This window comes from Apium graveolens, unplaced genomic scaffold (assembly GCF_009905375.1).
Source record: "Apium graveolens cultivar Ventura unplaced genomic scaffold, ASM990537v1 ctg4471, whole genome shotgun sequence".
In the NCBI taxonomy this organism is placed as follows: Eukaryota; Viridiplantae; Streptophyta; class Magnoliopsida; order Apiales; family Apiaceae; genus Apium; species Apium graveolens.
The window spans coordinates 17,565-31,000 of NW_027418555.1; the positions used below are offsets into that span (position 1 = coordinate 17,565).

General features: G+C 33.7%; 2 protein-coding genes across 2 annotated transcripts; one reads left to right on the forward strand and one right to left on the reverse strand.

Annotated features, from left to right (window-relative positions):
* Positions 1 to 2,970: 2,970 nt before the first annotated feature.
* Positions 2,971 to 3,693, reverse strand: LOC141701926 (uncharacterized). Its single transcript, XM_074505557.1, has 2 exons — positions 3,492 to 3,693; positions 2,971 to 3,386 (listed from the first exon to the last, which is right to left on the reverse strand). Exons 1-2 carry the CDS (start codon positions 3,610 to 3,612, stop codon positions 3,136 to 3,138), a joined length of 372 nt encoding a protein of 123 aa, XP_074361658.1. The 5' UTR covers positions 3,613 to 3,693; the 3' UTR covers positions 2,971 to 3,135.
* A 4,394-nt stretch (positions 3,694 to 8,087) lies between these two features.
* Positions 8,088 to 11,724, forward strand: LOC141701936 (IQ domain-containing protein IQM1-like). The gene is made up of 9 exons (XM_074505572.1): positions 8,088 to 8,159; positions 8,577 to 8,866; positions 8,960 to 9,074; positions 9,648 to 9,713; positions 10,190 to 10,278; positions 10,378 to 10,465; positions 10,559 to 10,789; positions 10,935 to 11,036; positions 11,120 to 11,724. The coding sequence occupies exons 2-9, from the start codon at positions 8,577 to 8,579 to the stop codon at positions 11,507 to 11,509; spliced, it is 1,371 nt and encodes a 456-aa protein (XP_074361673.1). The 5' UTR covers positions 8,088 to 8,159; the 3' UTR covers positions 11,510 to 11,724.
* The last annotated feature ends 1,712 nt before the right edge of the window (positions 11,725 to 13,436 follow it).

The window sequence follows — 13,436 nt, forward strand, 5'->3', positions numbered from 1 at the left end:
TAATCAAAACAATTATCAATAATACAATCAATCTCACCAAACGGTATTCACTCAAGCGATACTTAAGTCAAACAATACTCAAGTATAAATCATAACAATAACATGACTATGTATATATAGCCATCACAAATTTAGCCAACAATACATACCTAATCTGATTACAATAATAATTGTCTACCCATACAATTATTACCCATTCCCATTATAATAATAATTATCAACACATACAATTATTACCCAACTCAATAATGATAATAAGTACAATAAGTACAATAAGTACAATAATAGTTTGAACCAGGTTTACTTCCAAACCTCTTCATTCCCAAATTGTTGCCAATTCTGATCATAGAAGTTTCTAAATTCTAAAACTGCAAACCACCTCTATTGTCATTTCTTTGAGAAGAAGTCCCTGAAGTATTACCAAACCTCATGTTATCTGCCAAAAAATCCATTGATTCCGATTGGAAATTGTTTATCTGAGAAATCTCTTTATGTCTTTCTTCTTGAGCAAATAATTATATGTTGCGGATTGGGCAAGGGATGCATCATCAACACACTGGCTCTAACACCAGCAAAATTATCATTCAACTTCATCATGAACTAAAACAACCTTTGATCTTGTTACCTCTCTTGAATCCTTTGTGTCAGATTACAAATACAAAGAGTACAGTTACATGTAGGTAAAGGATTAGCATCAGCAAGACTATCCCAAACTGTTTTGATAACAGTAAAATATTCACTAATGTTCAGAGAATCTTGCATAATTTCAGACAATTTCTGTTCCAGAGAATATACTTCTTTCATGGATGCATATCCATATCATTTTTCGAGATCAGACCATATTTCTCTAGCAGTTTGTAAGAACAACACACTCTTTGCTATAGTTGCATCGAGATTAAAAATCAACTAAGAAATCACTAGATCGTTACGCATTGACCATAATTTATACTCATCAGACGTTTTTGCAGGCATAGCTACGATGCCATCAACAAAACTATTTTGTTCTTAGCGGACAAAACTAACATCATAAAATGTTTTCAGTTATTGAAACCAGTTCCATCTACTTTCACAGACACTAATTGAACGACGAAGCATCAAAATGATGAATATAGTAAACATTAGTCAGAATGTGATTATTAATCGCATTCGCATTCACATTTGTAATTACAATGATCAGTATAATCGATCAGGATAAAATCAACGTGAGAAATTGAAAACAGACTAGTTGTGTGATTTAATCAAACAGTTGGTGTTTAGTATCAGTTATCGACTATTACACACAAATTTCAGCAAGAACTTGTTTATGAATCGCAAATTTTCACAAATCTTAGTTTCTAAACACAGAATGTAAGATCTCATAGCGAGAACAAACAATTCTGATAACTTCTTTCAACAATTTCAACACAAAACTTCAGAAATATCAACAAAACAACAAAGTAAACAATTCATGATGAATTTCTATTGCATTTCTGCAAAAATCATTCAGATTGAACCTGTTTAGAGATTTGAAATCGCGAGAAGAAGATGTGAAATTACCAGATTTGAAAGTATGCAACAACGAACACGATCAAACAAAGAACATGAGTAATCTCTGTGAATGAGGAAGGTTTTTAAAGCAACCTTGCTCTGATATGATGAAAGTTTTTGTAAAAGACGAAAGCTTCATTGATGAAAAATGTGTTTTTTACCGAATGAAGAATTACAAGAGAGAAAGTGTGTAAGCTAACCTACTTGACTATATATACAAAAAACTAAAGCTAAGTTTCCCAACTAACTTTCTGGTGGGATCCAACTAACTTTTAAACTCTAAAATATAAATATATAATGTTGACATTCTCCTTCATCACGGTTGACTTCTTAACTGTTGTTGACTTAATTCTGGATCGCTAATAATAAATGTACAGATTTTTGTATTTTGCAAGCGTGTTATGAACAGAAAAGGCCAACAGTAGAAGTAGAAGGATCAATTTAGCAAAAAAAAAAAGAAAAAAAAAAGTAAAAGGATCAGAAATAAGGCCGTTAAGTTCCTGCAAATCTCATTAAGCTAAATCATTCATAAATAAAACTCTTCCGCAAAAAAAAAAAACTTTTTAAGACTCTTTATTACTGAAGTACATTAATAAGATAAATCATTTGGAGTACATGACTTAGTTTGACCGGAACCGCAACAAATAACCAAAATCGCATTAATCGTGTTTGGTTCGATTTTGGTTCTTAATTTTAAAAACCAAATAATTTTGGTTAATGATTTTTTTTTTGATTAAAATCGTACCAATATATACCACGCTCACATTTAAGGAATACTGTATCATTTTATCTGTACAATCTATTTATGAGTAACGAATAAATAAAAATGACCAACCTCGTCCTCCTATGACCATGATTTGGACCTAAACAATTAATACGTAAAATAGCGAAGACAGTTATTATAAACTCTTTTAAAAAGTATAAATAATTATTTAACACAATTTTCATATCTTCGATAAAAGGTGTAATTATAAAATCAAAGTGCTAGAAAAATAAACCGTGTTTGAACCCAGACGTTGCACCCATTTCACACTGAAATATGGCCTAAATAAATCGATTTCTTAGACCTTTTATACCAGAACAATCCTTCCTTTTTCTTATATTCTGTTCCTGAAACTTTTTTTTGGAAAAAAAAAAGTTAAAAATTTAAATATCGTCAACTTGTCCCCAAAGACAATTTTGAGGAAGGAAAGAAATAATATTTTAAAATTTGGAGAGAAAATTATTAGTATATATTTATCGTTAAAATCTTCTTCCCAATTTTGTTTAGGAAAATGCTAGAAACCCCAAATATTGTTACAATTTTTTTTACCAAATGCTTTATAAATGATAACTTTCGTAATAATAATATGAAACTTGCGTGCATTCATATGTACCCACAAATTATATTTGAACACGTGTCATGACACGTCACTTTATAATTATTTTGATACAATTTTTGGGTTAAGCAGCATTACTCTTTTGTTTATCGTTCATATGATATCACTGTGATAAAATATTCTTAATTTGCACAATAAACAGTTTTTCATTATCTAACACACGAGACTCGGCTCATAAAATCATCGAAACAGAGAACTCATAGTCATACAACGCTTGATCGAGCTTGGTTTAAGGGGTGAAGAAAGACGGGCCACATTTGCATTTCCAACCTTCAGGCTCGTAATTAGTGAACTGAATACCAACATGATGATTAGTAGGCACTTGAGTTGCTTCACAAGGGCTGCACCCATTGCATCTGTGCTCGCATCTTGGTGGTCTTGATCCTATCACTTCCTGCGCCCCTACCTCTTCTGCTTTGCTTGTCGTTGTCGTCGTCGTCGTCGTCTCAGCCTCCGCCTTCCGTTCTCTGGTTAAACTACCTGATCAAGCACAAAAACAAAAAAACCATTACTAATCAAAGAGTACCTCAGTACCTTTACGGTAAAATCTCGATAAATGAATAATCTCGGAAAAGTTGTACTGACCTGCAGCATTTTGTTGAGGCAGAAGAGAAGGCCTGCTAGATGCACTATTCAAATTCACTAACAGAGTTACTATTACTACCAAGTAGCAGTACCAGTAAAATCTGGTTCTAACTCCTTCCATTTCTCTCTTGAGCCTTTCTTGAATCTCTACAAACTGTACAAGAAATGATTCATGCTATATTTATACTGTAAAAATTATTACTATAATATTTGGAGTGAGGACAGAATATGCAGCTAAGTATGTGAAGTCTACTTACTTGTGATTCATTTCCCCAGTGACAAGCTAAGGATAACAATACAATACATAGCTAGCTAGCTAAAGATATAATGCATGCAGTATATAGGTTGTAGTATATATTTAGAGAGTACAGATATCCAGATTGCTTCACAGATAAGCAATACTCCTACTAGCAAATTCCATAGATCCCTGAAGATCGATTATTGTCAACCAACTATCCGATATAATTTTTCGGGACGAGGAAGAATCATAGGACTGGTATACTAAACGCGGTTCACAAAAAGTTTCGATGTTAAATATATTTGAGAAAATGTAATAAATTATGATTGCAGCAATCGATTGTCAAGTACTTTTCCCTAAAACTTGCATATTATGTAAATTTACTACTAGTACAAATTTTCAGTTTTGACAAGTCAGTCAGTCAGTCAATAGTCTGTGAGGGAGTTGCTGCGGCTGGCCTTTCTCTCCTATTTTCTCCAATCTCCCTGTCAGATCAGTTACCAAATCTCTCTATTTTGTACTATGTTTAATTATTACTATTATTATTCATAGATGTGTGTGTGGGTATGAGTTGGGGTTTCTTGAGCCCATAACAGCACATTTTTAATTGGGATATAGAAAAATGTGTACAAGGAAACTAGAAGAAGTAAGATCACTGACTTCTGACTCATCACTGCTGCATCATATATAATGGAATAGAGCTAGAAAAACCCCATAATAATCTAATTATAACACTCAATGTCAGAGATATCTAGCTGATCATTGATTAATCATCAGTCCACAACTACAGTAAACTCAGTTTTTTTCTTGTTTTTTTTTTAATTTTTTTTAAAAGAACAAAGTTTATTGCTTTGCCAACCAAGTACATATTTGCTTTTGCCAGAAGCAACTGGGATCAGAGGATCATCTTCACTTCATCTGGGCCATTCATTTTTCCCTGCCACCTATGTACTGTAAGTATGCATGCATGAGAGTGGAATGCTTAAGTACTATTTGGTTGATTTCATGGGACATTTCTATATTAAGCTTCCTTCAAGTATATACACTGCAGCACCCCATTTCCTTCAGGTGTCAAGTGCTCTCTTGTCTCTTCCCCCTCTTAGCTTCATCCTGTACAGTACCTCTCTCTCTCTCTCTCTCTCTCTCTCTCTCTCTCTCTCTCTCTCTCTCTCTCTCTCTCTCTCTCCCTCCCTCCCTCTCTCTCTCTCGTTTGTAACTACATTTAGCAGATATATGTAGAATCTAGTAGTAGACTAATAGTAGCATTGTAATTTTGTTTTTTTTCCTCTTCCTTCTCGCCAGGTAACCTATACCGAATTAGATATCAGGTCATGTTGCAGTACTTGTCAAAATCTATACACACTCAACCATTACAAAAGGTTAACATTGTAATTTGCAATTTTGTAATCCTGAAACAATGCGATTAAAAACTCTCCTACTTAATTTATACTTAGACGACTGAGGCAAATATAACACGTCAAATTGAGTAAATATTACGACGAGGGAGTGGAAAATCTATACAAAATCTTTAGGTCGTATTTAACAAGAATACTCATAAATAAACGAGATAGATCAGAAGTAGAAAGTACGTTTAGTCATACCGCTTACGTCATATATTTGAGCTATTTTGGTCAATTGCTAAATTTTAATTTTTTTTATATCCAATGGAAATATATGTAATAATTATTTAATATTTGACAATTAATCTTAAAGCCAAAAAATTAAGAGCAAACAGAGTTGCGTAACTCCGCGTAACTCTGCGTACTCATAAATTTTTATAATCAAATTTAATATCGGATTTTTTTGCCGACTAGTTTTATCTCTATAATTCTGCGTATTCATAAATTTTTGATGTCAAATTTAATATTGAAATTTTTTTGTCGGCCCTTAATTACAAGTAAAATTATTGATTCAACCTGATAAACCGGGGAAGAATGCTTCAAAGCCAAGTTGGTCCGGTCTGCCTAAGAAACTTGAGGACGATGGAATGCATAATTATTTTGGAGACGAAACATCTAGTGAGATTGTGCTTACAATTTGTTGACCTCTTCTCGTTGTTCCCGTCCAGTACTCCTGCCTCCTTTTTACCAACACACTACATTAATATAACCCCCATTAATCTTTTCTTTTCTCTGATTGCTTACTCCTCCGTCCCGTTGGATTCTACGTGTTTACTATTTGCACGTATTTCGAGACTTCTATAAAATATATTTTGATAGTATTTTTTTCAAATTTTTTTTTAATAAAAGTTTAAACATGAAACTTTTATTCAAAAAAAATATTAAAAAAATATTGTGGAGTTATGTTTTAAATGAGTATTGAAAAGCGTGTCGAAAAGTAACGTATAGAATTCAATGGGAAAAAAAGAGTACTTTTTACTTACTTTTTTCCTGGGGGACGGATGCAGTCTTCCAAAAATAAAATTTGCTCGATATGGAACAGTCTTCGGGCTAACAAGAACGTTCTTCGATTATGACTTGAAAATAAAGAGAATGTGAGGGATTATCCCCCGATTCATATCCAATGTGAGAATCAATAATTTCTAGATTTAAAGTGGGTTTAAGAATACAGGAAAGTATAGAGTGCTAAGAGAATGTGTGTAGAATTGTATATTTCTTACTTTCTATAGGGTATTTATACCCAAACCGGTAATAAATGATCGTACGTTATGTATGTAGTGCTGACGATCGTGGAGCCGAGAAATGGGAGGACGTTTTGATTTTCTGTTGATCTCCAACGATAAAGTGAAGTATTGGGGTTCGGCCTTAGGAGGTACGTGGGCTTTCGGCCCAATAACTATGAAGTTTAATGGACCTTCGTTCGTTGGGTCTTATTCAACTTATCCCTAATACAGTTATTTGTGTTTATTGTATTAACATGCAGAGTCGTTTATTTAATCGTGCTGAAATTTTTGTAAGAAAAAATGATTGCAGTGTGCTTTTAGGTTTATAGACAAAGCGACTAAAAGCCGCGTACAGTAAAAATTATTGACAATGCGTCCGTACAATTAAATCCAAAAGGAACCAATATCGAGTTGTAGTGATGTTAACGTGTACTTTCGGATTGGCGGGAAGTCAATGGTCTCATTTTTGTAAAAACACCATGCTGTTCGTCTTTTTGACCTTTTCCGTCTACAACACGATCAAATCTCACATTTATTATTGTAAAATTAATACTTCATTTAATACGTAAAGTAGTGCTTGTATAATCGAGCTATAAGAAAACAATCGAGCTTTGCAGCTTTGAGTCAAATTAGACACATTTTTGTAAATGATTCGAGATAAGGCAACTGTTTTTCATTATTCGGAAAATCTTGTTAATACTTTGCTTCATATCAAACCAGACAAATTTGAACTTGTTTTTATATAATTCGAGTCGAGTCGACTCGAGCATTGTCAAGAACCTTGTAAATATTATCAACCCAACTTAATTCATAAAATGCTGCTCTAAAAAGTACATTCCCCCTACACTTAAATATAGTTGTTTTTTCGATATTTTTTATTTTGTTAAAAAAATATTTGAATACATAAAAGAATAAGTTATTTTAAACCTGAGTGAAGGTATTAATAAGTAGAGAAATACTATAATATCATAAAGCGTTCTCAAAATTGTTTAGAATGATAAGTTGTCATTATATTATATCAACTCTCGAAAATACAGTGAAACTCTCGTAAATTTATATAAATTTTAGTAAAAAGTTCATATATCACTTAGAGAAATTTGAGATCATTTTCTAAATATGTATCGCTGCTTTAAAAGTTATAAACTACTTCCTCCCTCCCTAAAAACGTTATCTTTTTGTGTTGAACACGTTTGTTAATGCACACTTTTAATTGTTAATATCTTTAATTTTGTATTAATATTAAATATAAAAACTTTATTATATTAAAATAGTCATAATTACGGATCCAACAAAATCACTCATGACTATATTTGATCTTATAAATTAAACGTAAATTAATAGGCAATCGCTTAACATGAATACTATAAAAAGTCAAAATATGAAACACGTGACGGAGGGAGTACTATAGTAAAAGTGCTAGAAAAACAAACCGTATTTGAACCCTTCAACTCGAAAGGCCTCGTGGTGCGAGGTAGAAACTAGAAACACACTAGTAGTTTGATCACATTTTCCATTCAAAGCCAAAAACTGCACCCATTTTACGGGATATATAAAATTACCTAAATAATCTATTTCTTTCAAAGACCGGAGTCTTTTTATTCTTCTTCTTTTACTACGTATTTGAAAGAACCAACATTCACCAGTCATACTCAGCGCGGACCCTCCCTCGCCTTATATATATGTCACATTACGGAGATTTTTAAATATTTAAATTATTTTCGATTCTTTGATTTTTTTTCCGACAGAGAAAGCGAGGAAGGAACCGCAATCTACCTGTAACCAGTTCTTATTCTTTGGCATTTTTCTGGTAAGTAGAATTGTAGTAATGATCTTCCTCTGTCTCGTTCTCGTATCGTTTTTCGTTAACCTCTGTGTCTTATGTTCGTTTTGTGCCTGTAATCGGGGAGTATCTAATAAGAGATACTGGGGACATGTGTCCTCCTTAAATTCAAATTTTATGTTTTTTCATCATTAATTTTTTTGAATTTATATGAAATTGCCCCTTCACAATTTAAAAATACAAAAGGTATTCTCAAAATTTTTCCAGTGTCCCCCTAAACAAAAATTCGTGAATCCGCCCCTACCTGTAATGTATTTCAAGTTTGTGCATGAAATGATCAACAGTACTGTGTTAATTAATTGTAGTTTTTTTTTACAATTTTGCTGTCGAATTTCTGGTAAAATGATCGTAACAATCGATTGCGTCTGATCATGGTTTGTGTAGATGGGAGTAATTTACACAGCAAGTAGGTCTAGTTTAGGAAAATCTCCGAGCTTCAAGAGATGGGAACCGAAGAAGCTCATAGTAGAAACAGCCCAGTCTTTTGTGAATTTTCCTGCAATCGAGGAATGTTCGTTAAGTTCCGTTAAATCTCTTCCTGAACCGGCTAGTTTTTTCTCTCCGTTGGCTGTTAGTGAGCTTGATGCAGCTGCAGTCAAGGTGCAGAAGTTTTATAAGGGTTACAGAACTCGAAGAAACCTTGCAGATTGTGCTGTTGTAGTCGAGGAGCTCTGGTTTGTTCTCGTAAATTCAATTCTAAATTGCTTTTTTGGACCTTTTTATGCAAATTTAGTTGTTGATTTCAGATTTTAAATTTGAATGTGTAGGTGGAAGGCCTTAGATCTTGCAGCGTTCAAGCAAAGATCGACATCGTTCCTTAGCAATGTGAAACCAGAGAGTGCTGTTTCGCGATGGGCACGAGCAAGGACCATGGTGGCTAAGGTACATTTTCACTACATTTAGTCTATATTTGTCAGAAATGATTAGTAATCTGGTTTATGAAAGCATTTGCTTAATTTTCATACTAGTACATTCTAATCTTTAAGTTATTTTAATGAATAAGACGTGAATAAGTGGCCGACAAAGTTATTAATACACCTCCACCTCATACAGACACGTCATTTTCTGAACGTTCGTGTGACCAATTCTGTGGATGTAGCATTACTCTTTGTATTTCAACGTGATATTTCAACGTGAAATTTCAAGGATTTAAGTGTAAAAAATGAATGACTGCAAATTAAAATAATCCGTATAGTCTTGACCAATATGAAAGACCATTCCATGTAGAATTATAATCCTCCTGAGCAGACACGGCCCTTAATATTAAGTCTGAATGTGTGTGTTATTTGACCATGAGTTCTGACAAAATAAATAGTATAATCTACATATCCACACTAGGTCACACTAATCTCGCAATAATTTTGATTTCGGAGAATGTCAAAGATTGGATTTGACCAACACGAGAACAAAGATACAAGAATCAATGAGTAAACCCTGTTTCTGATTGATTTTCAGGTGGGGAAAGGATTGTCCAAGAATGAGAAGGCTCAAAAGCTAGCTCTTAGACACTGGCTTGAAGCTGTGAGTACACATTCATATTCTGTAGTTGTATAAAATTCTGGTCAATATGTTTTATGGACTTGGTGTAAACTACGGAAGTGTGCCCCAACTTTATCCGGTTTTGCATTTTGGTGGTCTGAATTTCAAATTTGCAATGTAGTGGCCAGACATTACGTTATATTTCAAAAAGGTGGCTAACGGACTATATTGCAAATTTGAAATTTCAGTCACTAAAATGTAAAATCGGGTAAAGTTCAGCCACCGCTTTGCAATTTACTCATGGACTTGTTTGCATTGACATTACCAGTTTGATTGCTAGTCAATCTTATGACCATAATGCTCTTGCTGAAATTCCAGGCTTAAATTGTGATTTCATTTACATTATCTATTCAAAAGACTTGACTATCAATGCATCTAACATGTACTTATTCAACTAGGAAGAGAAGAATGATGAATTTGTGTTATGCTAATTATTACTACTAATTAACTTTTGACAGATTGATCCGCGGCATCGCTATGGACACAATTTGAAATTTTACTATGATGTCTGGTTTACTAGTCAGAGCCGACAACCATTCTTTTACTGGTAAATAATTTGTCACCAGAGTATCTGAAAATGTTTCGAGTGTGGTAGTAGTCTTTCTAAAATAAGAAACTCTTTAATCTGATCCGATAAATATTGCAGGTTGGATGTTGGAGATGGTAAAGAAGTAAATTTAGAGAAGTGCCTGAGGGCTGATCTTCAACGACAATGTGTCAGATATCTCGGACCAGTATGTTTGTCAGTCGATGCTATTCATAATTCAAGAGAACTCCTAATTATACAATTACATAATTCATTGAATTGGATCAATTTGCATTTGCAGAGAGATAGAATGGAATTCGAGGTGATTATAGAGCAAGGAAAGCTTATGTACAAGCAAAGTCGAAAGCCTTTGAATACACAGGAGGGCTCCAAATGGATATTTGTTCTCAGTACATCGAGTATTTTGTATGTTGGGGAAAAGAAGAAAGGACACTTTCAGCATTCGAGCTTTTTATCTGGCGGCGCCACCACTGCAGCTGGACGATTAGTAGCTCAGAATGGAGTTCTAGAGGTCTGTCACACGTGCTTTATTTAAATTTCATGCTAACATATCTTCATAATGCATTTCTATGGCAACCAACAGAGCTATTCAGTTTTCTATAAACCTGCATTTCTACGTTAATTTTCTGAATTTTGTGATATTAATCACTTCACAGGCGATATGGCCATATAGCGGGCACTACTGTCCAACAGAAGAGAGTTTTATGGAGTTTGTTAGCTTCCTCGAGGAACACCGTGTAGACTTGAGCAATGTCAAGGTAATAACCTAAAACTACACGAAATTTCACTGATAATTCTGATTACACGCAGCTTCTTCATCGTTATTCTTATTTTGATCCAGAGATACGCGATAGATGATGAAGATCCAACCTTAATTAATAAAGGCCAACCTAAATCAGAGATTACTAGAGTTTCATCTTCACAAAATGTCAAATCCGTCAATGAGGACTCATCGAGCACCAAGACACAAGATCACGAGAATCAGAGACCACCAGTGTCGTCTAGATGGACGACAGGGGCAGGTCCTCGGATAGGTTGTGTACGAGAATACCCTGCAGAGTTACAAAATCAAGCACTCGAACAAGTCAGATTATCTCCAAAAGTACTACTCAAGGCCGGACCTCGAGCAAGCTATGGCCCTGTTCCTTCACCAAGACCAAGTCCCAGGATACGCCTCTCCCCGAGGGTTGCTAACATCGGACTCCCAAGTCCGAGAATTGCTGCAAATTAACTGCAAATGTTCTGGTACTACATCACATTAGTTTCACAAGTACAGTGTTCTGGTTTACAGAATAAAGGCTTCATTTAGCCTGGCTGAGTAAATTTAGTTAGCATCATTTTTTCGAAAGTTAGATGTTTTTCGAATTTTTTCATGCTCAAACATTATACAGGAAAAGATACGCATTAGTTAGCTATTCTAATTTATTTTTTCTTCATTCGTCGACTGTGGAGTGTCCGCAAATTATCAATTTTTTACGTTTGTTGTAACAATTTTTGAAGAGCATATTCTTGATGTTATTATTCTTTTGACGTTTTTAAATGATAGGAGTATTCATTTATTTTAAAACTTACGCATATACCAATACCCGTATTTTAAATTAGGTAAAGTTACACAGCCACGATTGGCTTCATGTGGTGGGAGCCAACAGAAAAAGGCTGCCGCAATCTTTTGACGTTTTTAAATGATAGGAGTATTCATTTGTTTTAAAACTTACGCATATAACAATACCCGTATTTTCAATTGGGTAAAGTTCCACAACCACGATTGGCTCCATGTGGTGGGAGCCAACAGAAAAAGGCTTCCGCAATGAAACGTTGCGGCAGCCTCTGGACTTCCGCATTGATTCATTGCGGAAGTCATGAGTCCTTCCGCAATGACTTCCGTAATGATTTATTGCGGAAAGATTGGTTGGCTACGAAATAGACCCCAACCAATTATGGTTGGGTTTGGTTGGGGAAGGGCACCCTTTTAAATTATACTTATATCATGCGATTTCGCTAATCGAACATTAGATAGACGTCAAAAAAATTTTGACCAAAAAGTACAGGTGAAAAAAAGAAGAGTGAAAGACAGTCCTCTTCACAGTACTTTATTTTCGGGGCTCTGCATTCGAAATGAGAAAGAACTTATAATTTGAAATCCTGGATTTAGGTAGTGGGCGTATTTTCCCGTGCCGTACACTCCCCGCTTGGCTTGAAGTTTAAACTAGTGCTACTATATTCTCCGGTGACCATTCATTAATAAAATTTTAGTTAATTTTTTTATATATTTGTTATATTTGTCGAACATATACATATCTATAATTAAATTACAGATCATCTACTTATCATATCAAAATAATGTATTTTTTATAATAACTAGAAATAATAAAAATATATTATTTATATTATTTTAGTCAACCATTTTTACCAATACCATTAAAAATGCTCTAAGTGCCTAAAATTAGTTTTCAAAACAGTTCCAAAATACTACGTGACATATTCTAATTGGTCCTTATACAACTAATAAAATAGACCCCTCATTGAAGGCGGATCCTCGGGTAAGGGTTCATCCGACCCCCTTAAATTTTTAATTTAATTAAATATTTATATTTAAATTATATAAAAACTAAAAATGGCCCCTTAATTTTTGCAAAAATGATTACCCCTACTTAAATTTTTTCTATTGGGGCAAAAAATTTATAAATAAATGAAAAAAGAAGTTACAAAAGATGACAAAAAAGGATAAGAATAAATATTGAACTACTAGAATTAAGGCATGATAGGCATGGAATCAATTGTACATAATAACTCTATCAAAATCAAAAATAATGGTGTTAAAGTGGTTTAGATAAGAATAAATATTGATCTACTAGAATTTTTAGTTAAACCACTTTAACACCATTAATTTTGATTTTGATATAGTTATTATGTACAATTGATTTCATGCCTATCATGACTTAATTCACGTAATTCTTTATCAACTTTTGATAAGCTAAAATTAGTTCAAATTGTAAAATTCAATCATTCAGAATTTGATCAAATTCGTATTCTAATCACTTGAATGTCCGCTTTCTAATTATACAGTTGACACGAGAATCAAAACCGATTTTCAAAATTTGAAGGGTATTCTTGATCTCGTTCAAAAGATGGTTGAAAAATACAAAGATATTGATATC

Coding starts and splice junctions, on each gene's coding strand:
- LOC141701936 (XM_074505572.1), top strand. CDS start 8,577: ATGGGAGTAATTTACACAGCAAGTAGGTCTAGTTTAGGAAAATCTCCG. Junction 10,279..10,377: donor CGACAACCATTCTTTTACTG/GTAAATAATTTG, acceptor TAAATATTGCAG/GTTGGATGTTGGAGATGGTA. Junction 10,790..10,934: donor CTCAGAATGGAGTTCTAGAG/GTCTGTCACACG, acceptor ATCACTTCACAG/GCGATATGGCCATATAGCGG.
- LOC141701926 (XM_074505557.1), bottom strand. CDS start 3,612: ATGGAAGGAGTTAGAACCAGATTTTACTGGTACTGCTACTTGGTAGTA. Junction 3,387..3,491: donor GCCTCAACAAAATGCTGCAG/GTCAGTACAACT, acceptor GTGCTTGATCAG/GTAGTTTAACCAGAGAACGG.